The sequence below is a fragment of the Anarhichas minor genome, unplaced genomic scaffold (genome assembly GCF_050575085.1).
Source record: "Anarhichas minor isolate MPS153535 unplaced genomic scaffold, ASM5057508v1 ptg000024l, whole genome shotgun sequence".
Taxonomy (NCBI): Eukaryota; Metazoa; Chordata; class Actinopteri; order Perciformes; family Anarhichadidae; genus Anarhichas; species Anarhichas minor.
In genome coordinates, this window is record NW_027466470.1 from 12,884,602 (window position 1) to 12,904,438 (window position 19,837).

The window sequence follows — 19,837 nt, forward strand, 5'->3', positions numbered from 1 at the left end:
ATTGTAGTGGATGTTGTGTGCACAATCTTAGTTAGTTTGTCAGTTATTGTACAGTGGGCAAAAATATAAATTGTTACTGAAGAATTACTTGGAAGGGGAAAAAAAGCCATCAGGATCTTCACTTAACTTTAGTCAGGGAGCGCTGTCCTGGATGACACGGATGAGAGAGGTGAAGTTGAAAGTGTAAAGTTAAGTAAAGTAGAGTAGAGGCTAACATAGATAGGAATGGAAAGGCTGGCATAACAACAGAGGTCTGAGTCAGTTACAATGAAAGGGAGATGGGGTGGAGTTAGGGATCATCAATTATGGAGGATAAAGTTAGCCTGTGTGACTCTGATGTCGTACACAGGTCCAAAAGCCAGATTATCTTATTTTATGCTCACATGAACAAGGCAAATGGAGCGAGGCAGATATGCAAATTGCTGTCTAATTGGCCTGTCAGGATACTGAGGCCCTGTCAAGCCAGAGAGAGAGAGAGAGAGAGAGAGAGAGAGAACACAAAGAATCGCTGGATTAGTTTCAGCTGCCATTCACTGCACATTTCATTAAGTAGTTTCTGCTCATATTAGGATCATGGGTCAGTGCTCTATATCCTTGAAGAGCAGGTTCTTTCAGCCGTCATTTTGAGAAAAAAGAGAGGTAGCCTATCTCATCACTGCTCTAGCTTTTACCTTATGTCGGTCTCCCACAACTAAAAACGCAGACGTCGCCAATAAACACGTTTTCATTGGCTTCCCTCCTCTGTAGACGGCACAAGGAGGACAGATTTGAATGCAGAGGAGGTGACAAGAAACTAAACTAAAACAAAATATGAAAACAGTGTTAAGTCTGTGTGCAAAAGTGCGAATTCAAAATTAGGTCAATCTTTACTTTTTAATTAAATAATAATAATAAATGGAAGTCAGTGGGTGTTTTATAGCTCTGCTAGATAGATCTAGCAGAGCTATTGTCAGACATGTATACAGGACATTATATAGCAGTTTATTTCATTTAGTAGTGAGTTGTAAATGTGTTAACAATTATTAGCTAAGCCTTTTTCACATAAATATTTTGCTTCGCCTGTCAAGCTCTTTTGATCTCGCACAGTATACATAAAGTTAGAAGTGAAAACAGTGGCATATTACCGCTCAAGCTTCTTTGTAGTTTTCTCGGCAATTTCGTCTAAAAGATGGGAAATCTGTGCTTTCTATGCATTGATGTTGTTATGGTACATGGTGAACTACATGGGGGTCATGTGCAAGCTGCCCCAGAGCATGCATTTAAAAGGAGCACCAGTTGGAAAATGTGATTTATGTGTATGAAATAATACCTTTTCATTTAATAAACAAGCTGCCACAGACAGCAGACCACATGTTCACTATAACCTCATAGACACAAACACGCATAAATACAAACAAATACAAAGCTTTAGCTCATTACGAGTGAACACACACACACACACACAAAGAAGAGAGCATTCGAGAAATTGAGAATCATCACATGGTGTCAACAAATGAGAGACTAATCCAGTGCAGAATAGAAAAAGGGGGTAATAGAGTAATAAGGGACTGGGCCCTCTATAAAATCAATCAGAGGCTAAAAGGTTGTTTGGCGCTGTGAGCAAGTTGACAGTGCATTGATGACAGAGCTCCAGTGGAGCATTACGGGACAAGTAATTACTCTGACCATCCTATATGGATCCAATTAGCTCACCTCAACAATGGAAAGGCATAGTGATTCCTATCATATTAATGGCTTTCCTCGTCTGTCAGTGTGTTCCAGAAAACGACACCTAATTGTTTGTGTATTTTTTCAGGAACTGGCGATGGCTTATAGTTTCTTATTTTACATTTTTCGTTAGATGAGTTCCTCAGATGTATAACATATCTAACAAAAAGTAGATACGTGCAATTTGTTCCAGATAGTGAAACAATCCTTCCTCTTGGTGTTTAAATTGCCTCATTACTTAAAACTTTAGTTTTACTAAAACAAGACAAGGATCAGTCTCAGTTGAGAGTAGCTCAACTCGATAATGCAGAATACAAAATGACATATCAGCAATATTGAATAAGGTCATACACTTCATCTGCCTTAAGCCACACATTGGAATACAAAGGAATATACAGTGTAGAAACTATCTCTGATATCAAAACACATTTAACGAACCTTGTTAGTACATATTCTTTATGGTGGTGCATATCTCTGCCTTGCAGATAATTAGATACATATCTAGAGATAATGGTCCACAATTCAAAAGAAAAAAGCTCCAGGATAAATTTGCAAAGATATGGTTTAAATCTGAATAAATAATTTCCTGCTTTCTATCTTTGTTTCTTTTGCTCATCCCTCTTTCTAACATTTTTTTGTCTCTCTTTATTTACTCGCATTTCCATCTTAATGTCCTGTCCTACTTTGTAGATTGTAATAATATGCCATCCCGCTGCAGATGAAAAACATTTTTGTCGCGGTAACATTGTTTCTGTACAAAAGAAAAACACAATACAACTCAAAGCAAAAGAGCATTATGAGAACTTGACGAGCAGTTTTAATTATGACTGGCCGCTGACCACTGACCACTTCCTGTTTATGTATTCATTGCACCAACTGACATACAATGATGTAATTTGTTGTCTGATACGATTTAATTCAGATGTGATTTATATCATTTCAGCTCAGACTTAATAGGATTTTTACTTGTTAATGATTTAAAAGATCAGAGGGACAGATGTGTCTTTTTTCAAACATGTATTAGTTCGTCTTTATACCCCTTCTGCTTTTAGTTACAGAGACCTTTGTTTCAATTCTAAAACTAATGTTGGTAAGGCGAGCACAACAAAAATCATAATCTATAAATAAACAGTAAATAATTGAACTTCCTGCAACAAGAATGTTGAAGTGATTGGCCCGTTGTCTTTAGCCTCGGCTACATTTAAACATTAATGACCATCAAAAAGAATGACATTAACCTGAAGTCATCAATCAGCACTACAACAATGGGAATCATGTTGTATGTGTTACTGATCATATGTTCCCATGTGTTTACTGCACTTTACCATGATACGTAATCTTCCTCTCTCAAACCTTTAAAAAGCTGGATGAATATCAGGACAAGAGGCTAATGGATTGGAGAAACGAATGGCACAAAAAAAATCATTGATAAAGAACAGTTTCCTCCCTTAATTATATTCACTTCTGAGGTACATCTGCTGTACTTTGACATTTCATTACTGGAAATGAAATAATTTAACGGGATTAACATTTGGAAAGTAAAATGTCACCCCCCTACATTGATTTGATCAAAAAGCTTTGAATGCTCTTCATGTATAAACAACAGGCACTGCAGAGAGAAAAACTGGCAAGCTAACCATCACGGGGGGCAAACGTGCAGATCAGATACAAGGTCGGGTGAGAGCAGAATCAATAAAAATGTGACAAACAAAAATTCTTCCTGGTTTGTAATGAGAGGATGTCATTGACTCATGCACGTAGCTGTGTGAGTTCAAATGAGGATACGTCTTGATGAAGGAGGAAGAGAGAGAGAAACAGTGAGAGAGAGAGAGAGAGAGAGAGGGGGGGGAAACCAGGAGAAGGATTGAGAACACTGAGGGAGAAACAAAAGGGGGAATGTATCTGTCCTGCTGGGAGAAAACACCGAGAGATGGGTGTGGAGGCGTAGTGCTGAACCTCATGTCCTGAGGCAAGGAGGAGATATCAATACACACATTCTGACACTTTACTGAGAGCCAGTCTCCTGCTCTAACAGAAAAAAAGCAGGGGGACACAGTGTAAGGAGAAAAGGCTTGTACAGACAAAACTGTACTACATCTCCAAAACCAAGTGGACTTGTGTCTGGGCCTGGCAGAAGTCATAAAAGTGTTGTTTCCCTTTTTTTCCCAACATTTCCTATTTTTGTGTCTATGCTATAGCCTTTTAGGAGGCATAACATATACACATACAAACATAGCAAAAGCATGCAGTATATAAGGGCTAAAATAGAATCATGTGTTATTATTCCAATCTGAATTTAAAAAAAAGAGGGACAAATAATAATAGTATTCCTTCTTCTAATATGTATGAGTGGCGTATCATAATACTGACCGTATCAAATAGAAACTGGTGCAACTTTGGTAATACAATAGCAATACTGGAGTTATGTAATGCCCAACGTTACCATATCTTATTATCTTTATATAATTAGGATATGTTAGGTTAAAAATGTTGCACTCATAACAACATAATAATTAACAGTTAAAGCGATCATATTTTATTGGACCACTTGGGGACAGCAGGACAAACTTTAATCACAATATTGATATATAATCACTTTAAAAGTTGTTGCGGCAAATGTGTTAGCATACCTATTGACACATAGCAGGCACAAAGCAATACTAGCTTTCCCTTTGAGACATGTTTGTAGCTTTACCCAACGAATGCAAGCCCAATTATTTCCTTTTTTTAAGCTTGGTCTCCATCAATTTCTGAGGGACACATCTGGCTCTCCAGCTGCTAAATGCTAACTTTGTCTGTAATAGCTTTCTGTGTCAATGTCATGTGTGCTGTGGCTCAGAAGGCAGAGCTGTGTCGTCCTTCAATCAGAAGATTGGCGGTTCGATCCCCGGCTCCTCCAGTCCAGGTCGCTGTGTCCTTGACAAGTGTCTTGGTTAAGAGCAAGACACTTAACCCCAAATTGCTAGCCATCAGTGTGTGGATGAGTGTGAATGCTTAGACAGTCCTTATGGGCAGGTGGCACCTTGCACGGTAGACCCTGATGAGTCTACCATCATGGTAGACCCTGCCATCAGTGTATGATTGGGGTGTGAATGGGTTAAACACGCTAAAAAAGCTGCGTTGAGCTGAGGGGAACTGCAGAGTCGGGTATGGGATCATCACTATGGGCGCTGACAAAATACAATGATATTCATGCAGGTCTGCTAGTGTCAGTTGCAGACAGAAATCCGGTTTGCAGGTAGGTGTAGAACTTTTGATGCTCTGCAACCGTTTCATGTTGCAGACTTGCCTCACTATTACCTAACGACTGAGCACCCACTGCAGAAATGTAACAGCTACACAAAGGCAACGAGGACAGAGAGAAAGAAAGAGAGAGGCAGGCAAAGTGATATGTTCCTCTTCACCTTCGGGCACACTGAGACAGACCTGCATGGTTTGATCAGGCTGTCCATTCAATACTCTCACTTATCCTTTGATGATCAATCCCTTTCTATTTCCGTCTATATTTCTCTTTCACTCTATCTCACACACATATGCAGCATATCCCTATTTCCTGCTTCTATCTGTGTTCCTCTCTTTCATCCCTCATTCTAACATTTTTTGTCTCTCTTGATTTACTACCTTTTTTCATTCTACTGTTAATGTCCTGTCTCTCTTTTTAGAACGTAATAATATGCAATTCTGCTGTTCTTATGCAATTGAAATTTTTTTTTGGGGCTGTTATTGTCACGGTAGAATTGTTTCCGTAAAAAGGAAAAAGACAATACAACTCTAAGCAAAAGAGCATTAGGAAGTGACGACAGCTTGTCTATCCGCCAAGCTGATTTAATTATGTATGAGAAAGTTACGATTTCTTGTTTATGTCTTCGTTGCAGCAACTGCCAGAAAATGATGCGATTGCTCCTGACAAAACTGCAGGAATATTTAAACTTTTCACTTACAATTATTCAAACATCCCTCACTGTGACTCATAAACAAGTCAGGTATTGTAAAAAAAATGCATTTGCACATAATTCAAATAGTATGCCTTTCAAATATCCTGCTCACCACTGGCTTTGAACTTATGATAATGAGTCACATGTTTTCCATATCACACCACAAGCAATAACTGGATTTTGACTGTTTGGTAAAAATAGGATGACTGGCACTGACAAAAATGTGTCTATTTTTTCTTTGGTTTTTTTTCAGCACAGGAACCGGATGGAAGTTGGAAGAAACTTTCTAAAATAATGGAAACTATTGAGTTTGTAATATGTTAGCATATTCAAACCTGCAGCCAGAGTTTGACTGAGGCAATAATATCTTATGTCAATATCATCTAAGTGAAGTCAGATTCATCAAGTTGTGACCAAGAGGCTTAGAGTATGAAAAACATCTAGTTTAACAGGCCCAGCAAAGACATCTCAAACATGCCTCCTTGCACACAAAGTGATGAATGGAGTGTTCTTGACACACCATTGTGGGTCATTTTACTTGACCAGACTATATTTGTCAGACTTCTGAGATATGGGAGAGCTTTCAAAATCCAAAATCTCAATGTTGGCCTGATGCTGCCTGAATTTTGATCATAATCAATGCAAGAAATGTAATGAAAAATATCTTACGACTTTTGTGTTCTCACCACCAGATATGTATTTTCAGCTACAGTGTTGTATTACAATTCCGTTAATAAGCAGGCATTCAGACTCTGGGTGTGTTGCTTCAGGTATCGTCAAGACATAAAATACAATCCAAAACATCCGGTTGGAAAAACAGCTGCACAAAACATTGCACAGCATATTATGATAGTGCATCCCTATAATGCATCCCAAACATGCCTCCTTTTATATATGGTGGAGATTGATATTAGAACACAAGAAGTCTGTTGAAAAATGTGCCTGAAATTTACCACACTATTGAGCGGAGGCAGTTTATTGATATGCAGTACAAAAACAGTTGAAGTGTGCCAAAAATGGGAAAAAAATGGAAGTTGAACTTACAGGCTGTCGCAGCATTGGCGTTTCAGCCATCTCATAAGTGTCTGATGGAATAGATACCGTTAAATTCTAATCAATACAGCTGTTTGCACTGGCCACATAATGTAACACTCACTGTAGAGAACCGCAACCAAATCTACTATAGATATGCATTAGTTCCTATCAGCAGATAAAATGGCTGATGATTATGATAATGGCAATGAGCGAGAACAAAGTACCATAAAAACATTCAGTCTCACACTCAAAACACAAGTTCAAGAACATTAAAGACACTAACTTTGGACTTGAAAATTACAGTTTAGACAAACACATTAAATTGCAAACCAGTGTTTGCACACACAACATAAACCAACCAATGGGAATAATTAAACATGTTTTTTCGTGACAGCTGCCCGTGATGACCCTCTCTCATTTTCATTGTCCATCTGTCTCCGCCATTTTTACTCTCAGCTATCCATTCTCCAGTTCCCTCCATTTTTCAACTACTTTTGTTCCTTTACCCTGTGTGGGTTCTGCAGAGGAAACAATGTACCACAGCACATTATTCTAGTACCATGATGAATGGGGAGAATCTGTGCCTGTTGACTGCGGCCTCGAGATAAAGAATAAGCAAATGAAACTGCCTCGCAGCACCCTAGAGTCCACTGCCACCATCCCTCATGCTAATTTGATTGAGAACGCTCGATCAGCAGATACTCCTCGACCCACACACCTTTGCTCCAAGGGAGGTGTTGAAGGGGGATGCAGAGGATAGAGGATGCCATCATGGCATGCAGTAATAATAACAATTCATCTCCAGGATGCATGTCTCAGCCTATAATGTTCAAGTTAGACCCACTGTGGGTAGTTTACATCAAAGTGATATGTGGTACCGCAGGAGAGGGCAAGACAGAACGAGAGACAGGAAGCAAAAGAGAAAAATAATGTATCGGTAAAAAAGGTGAGGTGGGGTAGTGAAGGGCCAATGGATGGGAGAGGGAATAAATGATGACAAAAGAAAAGTACAATGGAGGAGAAAATAGGCAAGTACTTAACAATCCTGGTCCATGTTCCCACACTGCAATTAATGTGGAGCCAGAAGGACAGCCTACTCCTTTCTGCAGTAAAACAAAACCAGGATTGATGAGAGTGTCTCCAATGCATAAGTGACTGCCTTTATATGGGCTCGCTAGGAGCAAAGTGTCGAGATAGAGAATAGAACGAAGGATTGTTGGGTTGAGAAAGAAGGAATGTGGCACTATGTGGAGAGAAAGACAAAAACAGAGGCACAGATTGAGATAAAGATTGGAGGAGGGGAGTTGTTGTATGTATGAAGGAGAGCTGTAGCATTAGACAATTGTAAAGGGAGATAAATTGGGACAGAGCTTTTCTTTTGATGTCCATATTTTTTCAGAGTCTCCTTGGTAGCGATTGTATGGGTTTCATTCATTAGACCACATCCAATGAAAAACAAAGAGAGAAATATCTCCTGTCCGCAGTCAGAACACAGCGCTGCTTTTTCCTCTCTGGCCATATTTCACCCGGTTTGACCTTCTCAAGTCAACAAACCAACTGTTAATCATGGAGAAAAACAATCAAGATGAATTTCCTCTTTTGTCCGGCTGCTCGTTGCAGGCGGCATTAAACCTTCACTGTGTCGCAGATTTGGTTGCTAGGGAAAGCTTTGTACTGTAAATGACTGTAAGTCGGTAGTGCTTGATTAGAGAAGAACAATGACGGTATATCTGACGGTATATCTTCAGCGTCTCCACTTTTGTGATATGAATGAAAGATTAAGCTATTTTTTTCACAATATAGTCTCTTTTTCTCATATTTTGGATAAGTAAATCTTCCTAGACCCCTCCAAAAGATCATTAAATATTCATATACAGTACATCTACATATGAAATATACATATTTTGATTACACTGCGCAGTATATGTGCAATACCGGCTTGTTAAAGGCCATGTGGGGAACAGAAGAACAAAAAGAGCCCTTCCCAGGCTGTTTCTCTTCAAGGTCAGCCGTATTTACCCATTATTTACAGAACAGCTCACACGTAACATTGAAAAACGCTAAATTATGACTATGGCACTAGAACAAAAACACTCACACAAAAAAAGGAAAACATAAGGAGAAAGAAAGCTGAGTATCAGTTTTCCATGGTTGTCAGCGCTAGGATTAATAGGAGCCATTTCGCCATAATGAGCTGTTAAGCGTTAGCTGCCAAAAAGCCTCTTGGTTTGCCTTTGAGTCTCGGAAAACTTTGTCCAATTATAATAGCTCTCTCTGTCTCTCTCCTTCCTGTTACCGTCAGCCCTGCTGTACCTGCGTGACGGCTGTCTGATTCCAGCTTGTGTTAGACAACATAATCAGCACCCGAAACGGTCACCTGGAGATGAGGTTTATAACGATGTTGTACTGTTCTTATTGAACGTGTATCTGTGTTTCCTGACTCAACCAGACAACCTTCAGTCAGTACTACGCTCCCAGCACCTGGTTTATGGAAACCAAATATGAGGAGCAATGAAAAGATTAAAACAAACAAGTGTTGCCCTGGAGTTGTTTTTCGTGGATTTGTCAGGGATTTGTATTGGCCCACGAGGCTGTAGAAATAGAAATGTACGATACTCAGACTGGATTACACATAAACAATATATTGTCTTGCTTCTTGTGTGGTTTATCTTTTTGTAAATTAAAACCGTGCTTTGTAACTCTTTAATGTCGTAGAAAGCTCCGCAGTGTCAGATTGAGATTAGGCTAGAAAGTTGAACATTGTCATCATGGAAAGCTGATATGGCTCAGGAATATATTCTTCCACTCTTGAGAGCAATCTGTTGGTCTGGTTAAATGGGGCAATTCAGCAGCAAGAAAAAGGATGACACATGGCTTCAATTATCAGCAGCCCTGAATAGATCCCTGTCAGGGGGAGTGAGGAAGATGTATCTAAACTCCAAACGTGACAAGGTTACGGAAATAAATGCATTTTCATAAACCTCCGAAATTCCTCCATCCAACTCAAAGCCCCTGCTGTTGTGAATTTAAACCACGAGTTTGAGATAAAAATTGAGCCCTTAAGATAGAAGGGTATGACCTTCATGTATAGAGACAATTATCGAGAAGGTGTAAAGTAATAATATGATGCTGGAGCAACGGAGCTGTAGACAGTACAACATATCCATTTACAGTGAACAAAAACATACTGATTCCCGATCCACTAGGAAAAAAGTGTGATACATATACTTGCTTAGTTATTTACAAGCCCTCTGTCTTGGGACTTTTTGAGCAAGTTTCCTGTGTTTGTAAGAGAGCGTCCATACAGTATGGGAGGATGTGTACACTGTATGTGTTATACTTTCTAAATGTGGGTGGATACTGTACATCAGATGTTTTTCTGTGTGTGTGTGTGTTTGTGTATATTTGTTTTCCTACCAGCATAGGGGACCGGGGCATCCTTGTCCAGCGCTACCAGCGGAGGGTCCAGCAGCACCGTGTCCATGTTCTCTGTGATCACACCATGGTAAGATGTTTCTATCCATGGCTTGTGCTTGTTGACTGTGGAAGACAAGGAAATGCGTATTTAACTTCACAGCAGTAAGGATTTTTACTGTTAATTACATGCTTTGTTGTTTCAAGCTGTTTCTTAATTAATGTGCTGAGTCACCTCAAGAAGACTGAGGATGCGGAAACAGAAGGCAAGGAAACCCCCAACCTTTTGAAAACACTGTGTTGCGATCATGCCTGTGGTTTGATCTCTTGGGTTTTTAGACATGACACAAAGACTAATGGAAGTCAGAGGGTCAACACTGTGAAAATAAATATTGATTTTGCTGCATAGCTTTACATCTACGATTGTCTTGCTTAAAATGATTATCTGTCGTATTTTGCTAGACAACACAAACAACACAAATTCCTCAGTTTTTGGAAAAGGTAAGAGAATACAAGAGAATCCTCTAACATTAGTACTCCCACCGCCTTTTCCCCTTTTTCCTTCCAGTTTGTATAAACTGTGTGCACTCCTTGTCTACCTCTCTGCTGGCCTGGGGAGGTTGAAGACAGCCATGTGTCTCCTCACCAATGGTTACACTGTCAACTGTGGTCAATGGGCATTTTTACACCAAGTACCACAGTCAAGGACCGAACCAGGTCTTTGAAGCAAAGCTTTACATTTCCAATATCAACAATTAAAAAAAAAAAACAACCTAGTTATATCTATAAACATGTATTTCTAGTGAGTAATCTGTACTGACATTGTGAACTACAGAACCCACATTCTGTGTTAAGCTTTGTGTCTTGACCTCCATGTCTTTACCCGTCCGTCATCCAGCACCATCATCCTTTTCTATAGTGCGTTCTCATTGTTTCTTCCCTTTCTCTCCTTTTCCGTCTCTGTGCTAGTGTTGTACTACATTGGGAGTTTAACCTCCCTGCCACAGATGTGATTGAAAGGAGGATGAGCAGGAGATTAACAAAGATCACCATCACACAATTACTCTCACTGTAAATTAAACTTCCTAGGTCCTTCCTCGCAGCAGGATCTCACATGTAGATAGAGACCGGTATACATTCCCCAAGAACAACCATATGTGCATGAGCACTTTTGTATACACACACACACACACACACACACACACACACACACACACACACACACACACACACACACACACACACATATCTCTAGTGTACAAGTGTCACTCTCTGCAGCAACCTGGGATGTCAACTTGACCTTTAACCCACTGAAGTGGAACGCTTTGTCTCATGCCAATGAGCAGATGATATGTCCAGCTGGCAGTGATTTAAAATGCAACTGTTCCTAAAACCCTCACACAGCTTTTCATTTGTTTGGACAAATTTCAGTAGTTTTGTCCTACTATTCCATTTCCTCCCCGCTCGTCACCATACTGAGTTGAGAGAACGGGGTCAGAATAAAAACAAAAGGGGGAAAAGGAAAGACATGTAAATAAATCTGTTTTTTAAAGCAATGAAAAATATGTTGTGAATGAAAAAAAGAAATAAACATGGCTACTTATGATCAACTGACAAAATGTTTTATATTAGTTTCATTGATAACTTAGTGGCGAGCTGAAATATCAACAAAATGCAAAGTACGTGCCATTACTTCTCATTCACTCTTGCCTTCAACTCCTTCAATTCGCCGACCCACTGATTATTTTAGATGGGAGTCTCACCCTGCTGAGACAGAGTAGAGAGTGGATTATAAGGAGTGAGGTAGAATCACAAGGGAAGACATTATTCATCTTAGGAGTCTCGTCTTATGCTCATGCAGCAGACAGAAAGCACTGCAGAAAACAGCATGACTCTGCTCTGCTGGAGAGTGGAGAGGAGAGTGGAGGTCTGTCTTCAAATGGTGTTTATACATCTTTACACCTGGAGTGTTTTACTTGCAACTGAGGAAATACTGCATTAAAGCACAAAGTACACACACTTTTATGAAGTATTATAGAGCGCCATCTTAATACAGTACTTGCAGCTTTCTTTAGATTCACTTTTCTGTGGTGGTAAAAAAAATCCTCCCAAAAGCAGACGTGAAATGAACTGAAACAATCTCATAAAGACACTTTAAAACCAAGACAATATAAATGGGCATTATTGAGTCTTCATTTCTATGTGCTTGCACTTCCCAGAGTAAATATATCAATCCATCATGCTCACATAGCATTTCATTTACATTTAAAGATGTCTTCAGTAAGTAGCAGCCCACAGCTAGTGCAGTTTACTCATGGATGGCAGGTTCAATTTCTGGCTCAAGGTCTTACATTTATCCTACATAAATAGGGTGGTGGTTGGGGAAGCAGAGCTGTGACTCTTTAAAGGAAGTCTAATATAAGAGCTCTTTTTTAGACAGAGCACACATCAGATCATGGAAATGGTCTGTTTCCAAAATGGCTTTCATGATATGTAGGACTGTAAAGTGATGTGTTTAAGGCATTCATCCATGACATCCTGGTACTGAGCCGCGCAATGAAACAAAAATTGAGGTAGGCTTGCATTTGCAGAGAAAAAAACTCTGCCGTGAGAAAAACAGCCCGGCAACGAAATAGATTTGAGATATTTTACTCAAAACTACAAATGTCAACCTCGTGGTGGCACTAAGGGATCACCTAAGTCATCGGGGTTAATCCTCTAAGGACCATGATTGTATGTACACGATTTGATTCATGTTTATATATTTCAGTCAGGACCAACGTGGTGGAGTGAGCGACAGACAGACATTGCCATCCATAGAGCCATGCCACATGGCTAATGAAAGCCATTGTTGTAGCTTGTGGTTCCTCCTTTAATTAGGTTACAAGTGTCATTGACCGCAATAAGCAAGGTGTCTTTGGCCATTTCCTAAGGAGCATCTGCAGCCATTACAGCATTACCCCGTCAGGATGCACATTATGAAAGACTAATTCACTTAGTAGAAGAAACAGTCTAAAAGTGGCTCCGGTACAGCTCTGGATAAAATCTGATGTGACAGTAATATGAACACAGAACTCCAGAAACAACATAGTGCTTTCCTGTAAATAACATTACTGCAGGGGATTGTCAACTTGTCCGTCCTAGTATTGAAATCAAAATATCAGTTAGTGTCTTCCCCTGGGACTGAGGCTCATGAAAACATATTACTGTAGGGACATGGGGTTGGTAATCTATATTTAATTTGGGTCCCGGCTCATATTCGAACAGACACTGCATTATTGTGCTACGTATTGATCAATATAAGTCATGCCAAATCCATTTATTTTGAACATTTATTTGATTACAAATGATGTTGCAGTGGAATAGATGTAATCCTTCCACAGACCCGTCGGCCAAATAACAATAATAACTGGAAGAAGAAAAAGACAAAATGGAAAAAAAAAGAATAAATTCAAGAAGAAGCTTTTAAAACAAGGGGATGAAAATGAAAAGCTGAATAAATAGAAAAAGAGGACATAGCATCACATTAAATAATGTCTCTGAAAGTATTGAGAAGAGATTTAAAAGATGTTACTGAATCTAAAAGTAAAAAGATCATGCGCAAAAGCTGAATGGTCTCCTCCAGATTTATCCATAGAATTTGGAATAACCAGGTATGTCTTATCAAAACGTCCGAACAAGCAAATTGGTGAATAAGGAGGCCATATTGTATTGCTGGCATAAAATGGTAACCCGCAGAGAAAACAGTACAATGTGGTAGAAAAACACTCTGCTTTTCATTAAAATTACATGAGGCACACGATGATCTATTTAGTATTTAAAGGTTGTCAAATTCAGTCTAAATCATAAATATCCCTCACCAGGAGAGTAAAATGAGATAACGTAGCATAGGCACATGATGCAAATATGAGAGAGGAGTAGGAAAGAAGTAGAGTGGACCAAGGAGCTAAGAATAGAAAAATAAGGGTCAAAACAACCCCACAGGATGCATCAACATGTCAGTAATATAACAGAACAATGACTAAGAATCTGAGCTATTGAAAGGTGAGGGAGCAGACTGAGCATGTGCACATCTACAGTGACCTCCCAGTGCCCTGCTGGAATGAGCAGTGCTTAAAGTTGGGTGAGCACGCACACACACACAGACACACACACTTGTATAATTTCACCTATCCTCATAAAGAAACAGCTCACTTTTAATGGGTGACTTGTTGACACAGCTCGTGCACTGTAAAATGTAATAGTTGTCCAGACTTACATTTAATTAGTTAACTTTACTTTGTCATCCAAAATATGACTACTTACTAGATTTTACTAAGTCAGCGTTAATTGCGGGTGGAAAAAAACGATTTACTTTATTGTTTGGAGTTAAGCTAACTTCAAACACTCAAGTAACAAAAAACGGCTGAGGTCTGAGCATGCGCAGAAGCCCACATTCAGTCCATGTGTGCGCTCAAGATGGTGGATCGGCGGACTCGGTAGCTGAGGCAAGAAAGACAAACCACTTGGCTTTTGTGAAGATTCATTTTGTCTTTTGGAGAATATTAAGGTAAGTCATCAAGCAAACAGTAACTGTGTGTAAAATGTTTATGTTTCTGACTGCTGCCAATGTTAGCTAGCATGAGCTAACGCTTGCTAATCGTTAACTAGCCGACGCTAGCTGACTTAGCTAACACTCACTGCACATTTCGTCTATTAGCTAGACTTATTCAGGCATGTCTTGGCGGTAGCCTAAAGACTAGCTTTTCCCACCACTGCCCCAGGTTCGCCTGCAAACATATTTTAATTGTTAACTAGCCAACGCTAGCTGACTTAGCTAACAGTCACTGCACATTAGCTTAGCTAAACTTGTTCAGGCATGTTTTAGCGGTAGCTTAAAGACTAACGTTAGCTGTTCCCACCACTGCTCCAGGTTCGCATGAAAACATATTTTAATTTTTCCATAACGAAAGTGGAAAGTCCGATGTACATTTTAATTGTTCGGTTTTCTTCGAGTTGACACAGCCAACGTATTTTGGTCGCAGGTCGCACGACATTACAACTTGGAAATTCCGAGTTACAAGTGAATGCAGCATGAACCGTGCTTTGAGAGCGACGACGGTGTTGTTGAAACGTGCAGTTTGCAGCCGCTTTAGGTAGACAACTAGAAGACTATTTAACAGTACTGTTTGTTTCGTTAGCGGTGGAGTTATATTATTTTACGTCACGTGATGGGTGTATGACGTTAGCGGACATGTTTTTATATATCATGCAAAGCGTGGTTGAAGGAAACGATAATATCACGGGACTGAACGCAACAGTTAGGTTAGACTATGCTACGTCTGTGTATTTAATGACTAGTGCCGTTGTAACAGAGTCTTTCCAACACACCCATAGTTTTTCACATGGACGCGAGTAGCCACCGGCTTCATTCAACGTTAATTCGATTCCAGTGAAAGTGCTTAAAAGCTGCAGCTGCGCGCGCACACCGCTCTTTAGCCTCACTGAATGCGCAAATGAACGACCTTTCCTTCCCCCTCTCGAGCTGTCAGCTACATTAAGCTGTCTGTGACTGATAATGAAGGCGAAATCATCTCAATCTCCATTTTATGGTAACTTAAAACAAAAAAAATCCCACAATTATATCGAGGAGGCTTGTATACGTTATGACCCAGTCATTTCTTTTGTCTGTCAGGGATATTGGTGGTCTTAGCTAGCTTCTTTCACCTGTGTCAAAAAGATTAGTTTAACAAAATCAAATGTTTATTCCTGTGATGCCGGTAAAGCATGCATTTATCAAGGGATTTGTCTCTAAATAACAACATATAAGTACAACTTCCTTTTAACTTAAATATTGTTTGTCCTTTTCAGAAGAAGTGCTCACGGTAACTGCCTGAGGGCTCTTAAAGAGCTGCTTCGTCAACACTGGATGCCGGTTCACTAAAGGTGAGATGCCAGTAGCCTATAATTTGAAGGATATTTAGGCTTAAGGAGTTATAATCAGCGGTAGAGCAGTTTTTGACAAAGCGTTAATGCTACAATTTTATTAGAATTAATAGACTAGCTCGCTGTAGCAAAAGTTAAATCAAAATCAATTTTCAATCAATACTTTGTCCTGTCACTCAGCCTGGTGACTAAATAGCAGTATGCTATTGATTTAAATTTGGCAATTGCAGTGATGTCAACAGTTGTGATGGTGTTTTTGTTTGCAGAATGGTTTTCAAAAATGTCCACATTGGTCCAAGCCGATTTAGTCACTCTATGTTTTTTTTCTGTGTGCTCTAGGTGTTTGCAGAGTTTAACTGGAGCCACCACAAACCTGCAGAATGACTTTTTTGATGCTGTGGACCACTACAAAACACCGCACTTTGTCACAATCTTCAAGTCCAAGAACGGAAGTGTTGGAGAGACATCTGCTGAGTTTGTGCAGCAAATTGATTCACGGGTGAGTCCGTACTGTCAAACAAACATTCTGGTGACACTTGTTTCATTGTCACATTGACAAACATATTTGTATGGTCAGATTTGAATGTTACATAATCTTGAACTTTTTTTGTTAATTATCCACTTCTAGAAACTAGATGTGACAGCAATGTGCACCCTTGTACTCAGAGGCCTCCCTGTTCTACTTGGTGATGACCCCAGTCACTTCTACCACACCTGCTTTGTAAGTTCTCATAGTTACATCTTATCCAGACATTTGTGTGAAATAGTCATAATTAGCATATGAATTATTGAGTTATGGCCAGAAACGTGTTTTGTGAGGTCACGGTGACCTGTGATCTTTCACCACCAAATTTCGACCTTGAGTCCAAGTGGACCTTTGTTCCAAATTTGTAGAAATTCCCTCAAGGTGATCCTGAGATAAACATAATGCCTCAAGACGTATCACAGCAAGGCTGAGTCCCAACCACAGCGGCCGGAAGTTGATTTGGATGGAGGCCTTCGCTGCATGTCATCGCCTCTCTCATCCCTGCCTTTTCTGTCTCTCTACTGTTGCTGTCGAATAATGCAGAAATGCCCCCCAAAAATTTGTTACAATTTTTTTTTTAATGCATATGGATAAAGGTGTATTTTCCTGGCTTCACATGAGCTAGGCTGGTAGCCTCACCCATAAGGTGAAGCAGCCATATATTGAACTAACTCCGTTCGCAGTCCATGCCACCGGGTTGCACTGCTCAGCTCAACGGTGCTAAGCCTGCTTGCCATCTCCGGTTGTGTATAATGCACAAGAGGTAGATCATATCTCTCCCTCGAATACATTAGCTAATACAATCTAACGAGGATGGCAAAGAATATTTAGTGTGAGGAAGACTTCAATACTTAATTTCTTTCATCTTCTTTACTGGACATCTGTAAACTGGTCAAAACTGTTTTAGGCCCACTAATGTGGATACAACTACTAAATGCAGGTGTGTGAAAGGAAAACGTTATGGGCAAGGCTGGAAGGCAGCGTAGACGGGACATATGACACAGTGACAATTTATATTTCCTTGTTGTAATGTTGTTTCCGTTTGGTCTTACACAGGATTCTGACAGGGATGATGCCTGGGCACAAGTATCTGTTGGGGTGCTGACGAACATCAGTGAAGATGTCCCTCTCTCCAAATCAACTCCACCTTGACCCAGTGTCTACTTCCATCATTGTTGAGGAAGGTATTGTAATGGATGATCTCCTGAATCTACCTCAAGCACTTTGCCTCTTGTTTGGGTTGTCATTTTCTTTACACTTGGACTGAATACCCTAAAGCCATGAAAAACACTTTCAACTTCATTCAAAGAGTGACGCTTGGCACAAGACAAACTCCCACCAAAACTGCAAACTCTTAAAAATAGTTAGAACGTAAATTACTGTATAAAGGTGTTGACGTTTGGCATTAGATTCAGTTGCTTTTTGTTACGTTAACTATATTAAGGCACTCGTTTCAAATAGTTAGCCCATGGATTCATCAGCAAGTCATGTCCAGAGGCTGCCAGTGTATGTTAAAAAAGTGTGTGATCTAATGCCAGAGTCCTTTCTCTTTCATACTGTTCTGCTAACTGAATGAAGCCACTTTGTAGTTGTCAGCCCGTTGGTTCTTTACCAAGTTTGGTCTATCAACAACGTTTTATAGCTATTACAGTATTAACGGCGTTGTTTCAGGACTGTATGTTAGGTTAAAGATCAGGGTTGGATTTTTCTTTTTCAGTATTATAATTGCATTTATTTTTATAAAGCCCAATTTATAATACAGCTGGCAAGTATTGATGGCAGATAACTGTACCATCACTGATTTTGATGCTGGCATATGTAGGCTGATGGGGGAAAAAAGACAGTCCAGCAGACTCAATTGTTCACAATACTCCTATAGCAGTGAGTTGGCAAAGCAGTGTAACATAGCTGAGCATTTGGTGTTTTAAATTGCTATTGTGAAAAAGTTGTTCCTCTGTGAAATATAGAACCTCCAGTACATGTCTATTTGATGATCAAATTGTACATTTTACTAAATGTTTTTATCTGAACCAAATCCTAATGTTAAAATAAAAAAATCATATACTAGAACTTTGAACTGTGTCACTACCTTGATTTATTATGTGTAAATGTGATTGTTTGAAGACAATGGAACCTGTTTTTCATTATTGTTTAAAGGATGTTTGACATGCTTAAGTTAGACGAGTAACATGAACTTGGTTGTTTCAAGGCAATCGGTTTGCATGGTTTTACCAAGTAAATGATTTTAGTGTTCAAGTAAATACAACTGAGAAATATTAAGTAGCAGTAAATGTCACATAAGTTAGCCTGACTTAAATAAATGTGTTGCTTGGAATACACACAAAGTATATTTCACTTGAAATTATTTAGTTGTTTGAAATAGTAATTCTGAGTAGGCTTTACTAAGTCAAGAGTACATCTTAAGTAAAGTTTCAAGTACTCTTCACTTGTTTTTTTTAGTTACTGAAACTCGAGTGTAAGTATACTTATACTTGAATGAAATGAGTACCTTACTTTACTTGCTTTTTTCAAGGCAATCGGTTTGCATGGTTTTTTTAAGTAAGGTTAACTAATTAGATTTTACAGTGTGTGACTGTGGACCAGTAAGCCACCGACACCAATAAACACCAGGAACAAAAGTAGATCGTAAAGATGGATTCACTGTATTGACAGTATGCAGAAACACAAAGCGAAATGTGAAAGAACATGATGAAAGGGAATTAAAAGAGGGAGAACGAACGGGTTAACCAGCAAAAGAGAGTAACAGAGGGGAAGGGAAGATAAGAAGCAGCCATACTGGAGGCGACGGGGTAAGTAAGGAGAGATAATAGCGGATGGGAGTCAGCGAATAGCTGGCATGTAGCTTGCACTTAGTGTGTGAAGTATAGGTTGCTGCCTATAGGACCTCACAAATCCTTCATTTATTTTCCTATTAAATTCCTATTGGATACATTACATGCATGAGATCATATATCATCACATAATAGCAGTGATCCAATGGAATTCATTCCTCTCATCTAAGGAAAGACCTTGCAGAGGCCTCCAAAAGTGATGATTTAGGACAGGGCTTTCAGACATACCCAGCGCTTTAACGGTGATGAGACGATGCCCAATAAATAAAATCCCTCCTCGTTAGCAGAGAAGAAACATTAACTAGCAATAACACAGGGAGAAGGATAACCAACTTTTGGTGAGAACTTTTCCATATACTATGAATGAGTACCACGCAAGTGCTGTTTGTCATGTCAATGTCACTGTACCATAACCTTTTACTACTTATTGACAGCAACTATAT

General features: G+C 39.4%; 1 protein-coding gene across 1 annotated transcript in view; it reads right to left on the bottom strand.

Moving 5' to 3' along the window:
• Positions 1-19,837, bottom strand: part of LOC142956489 (calsyntenin-2-like) — a 123,350-nt gene that overhangs the window by 51,925 nt on the left and 51,588 nt on the right. The window contains exon 2 of the mRNA XM_076098104.1: positions 10,095-10,217. Within this exon, the coding sequence (XP_075954219.1) occupies positions 10,095-10,217 (123 nt within the window). The remainder of the gene's footprint in view (positions 1-10,094; positions 10,218-19,837) is intronic.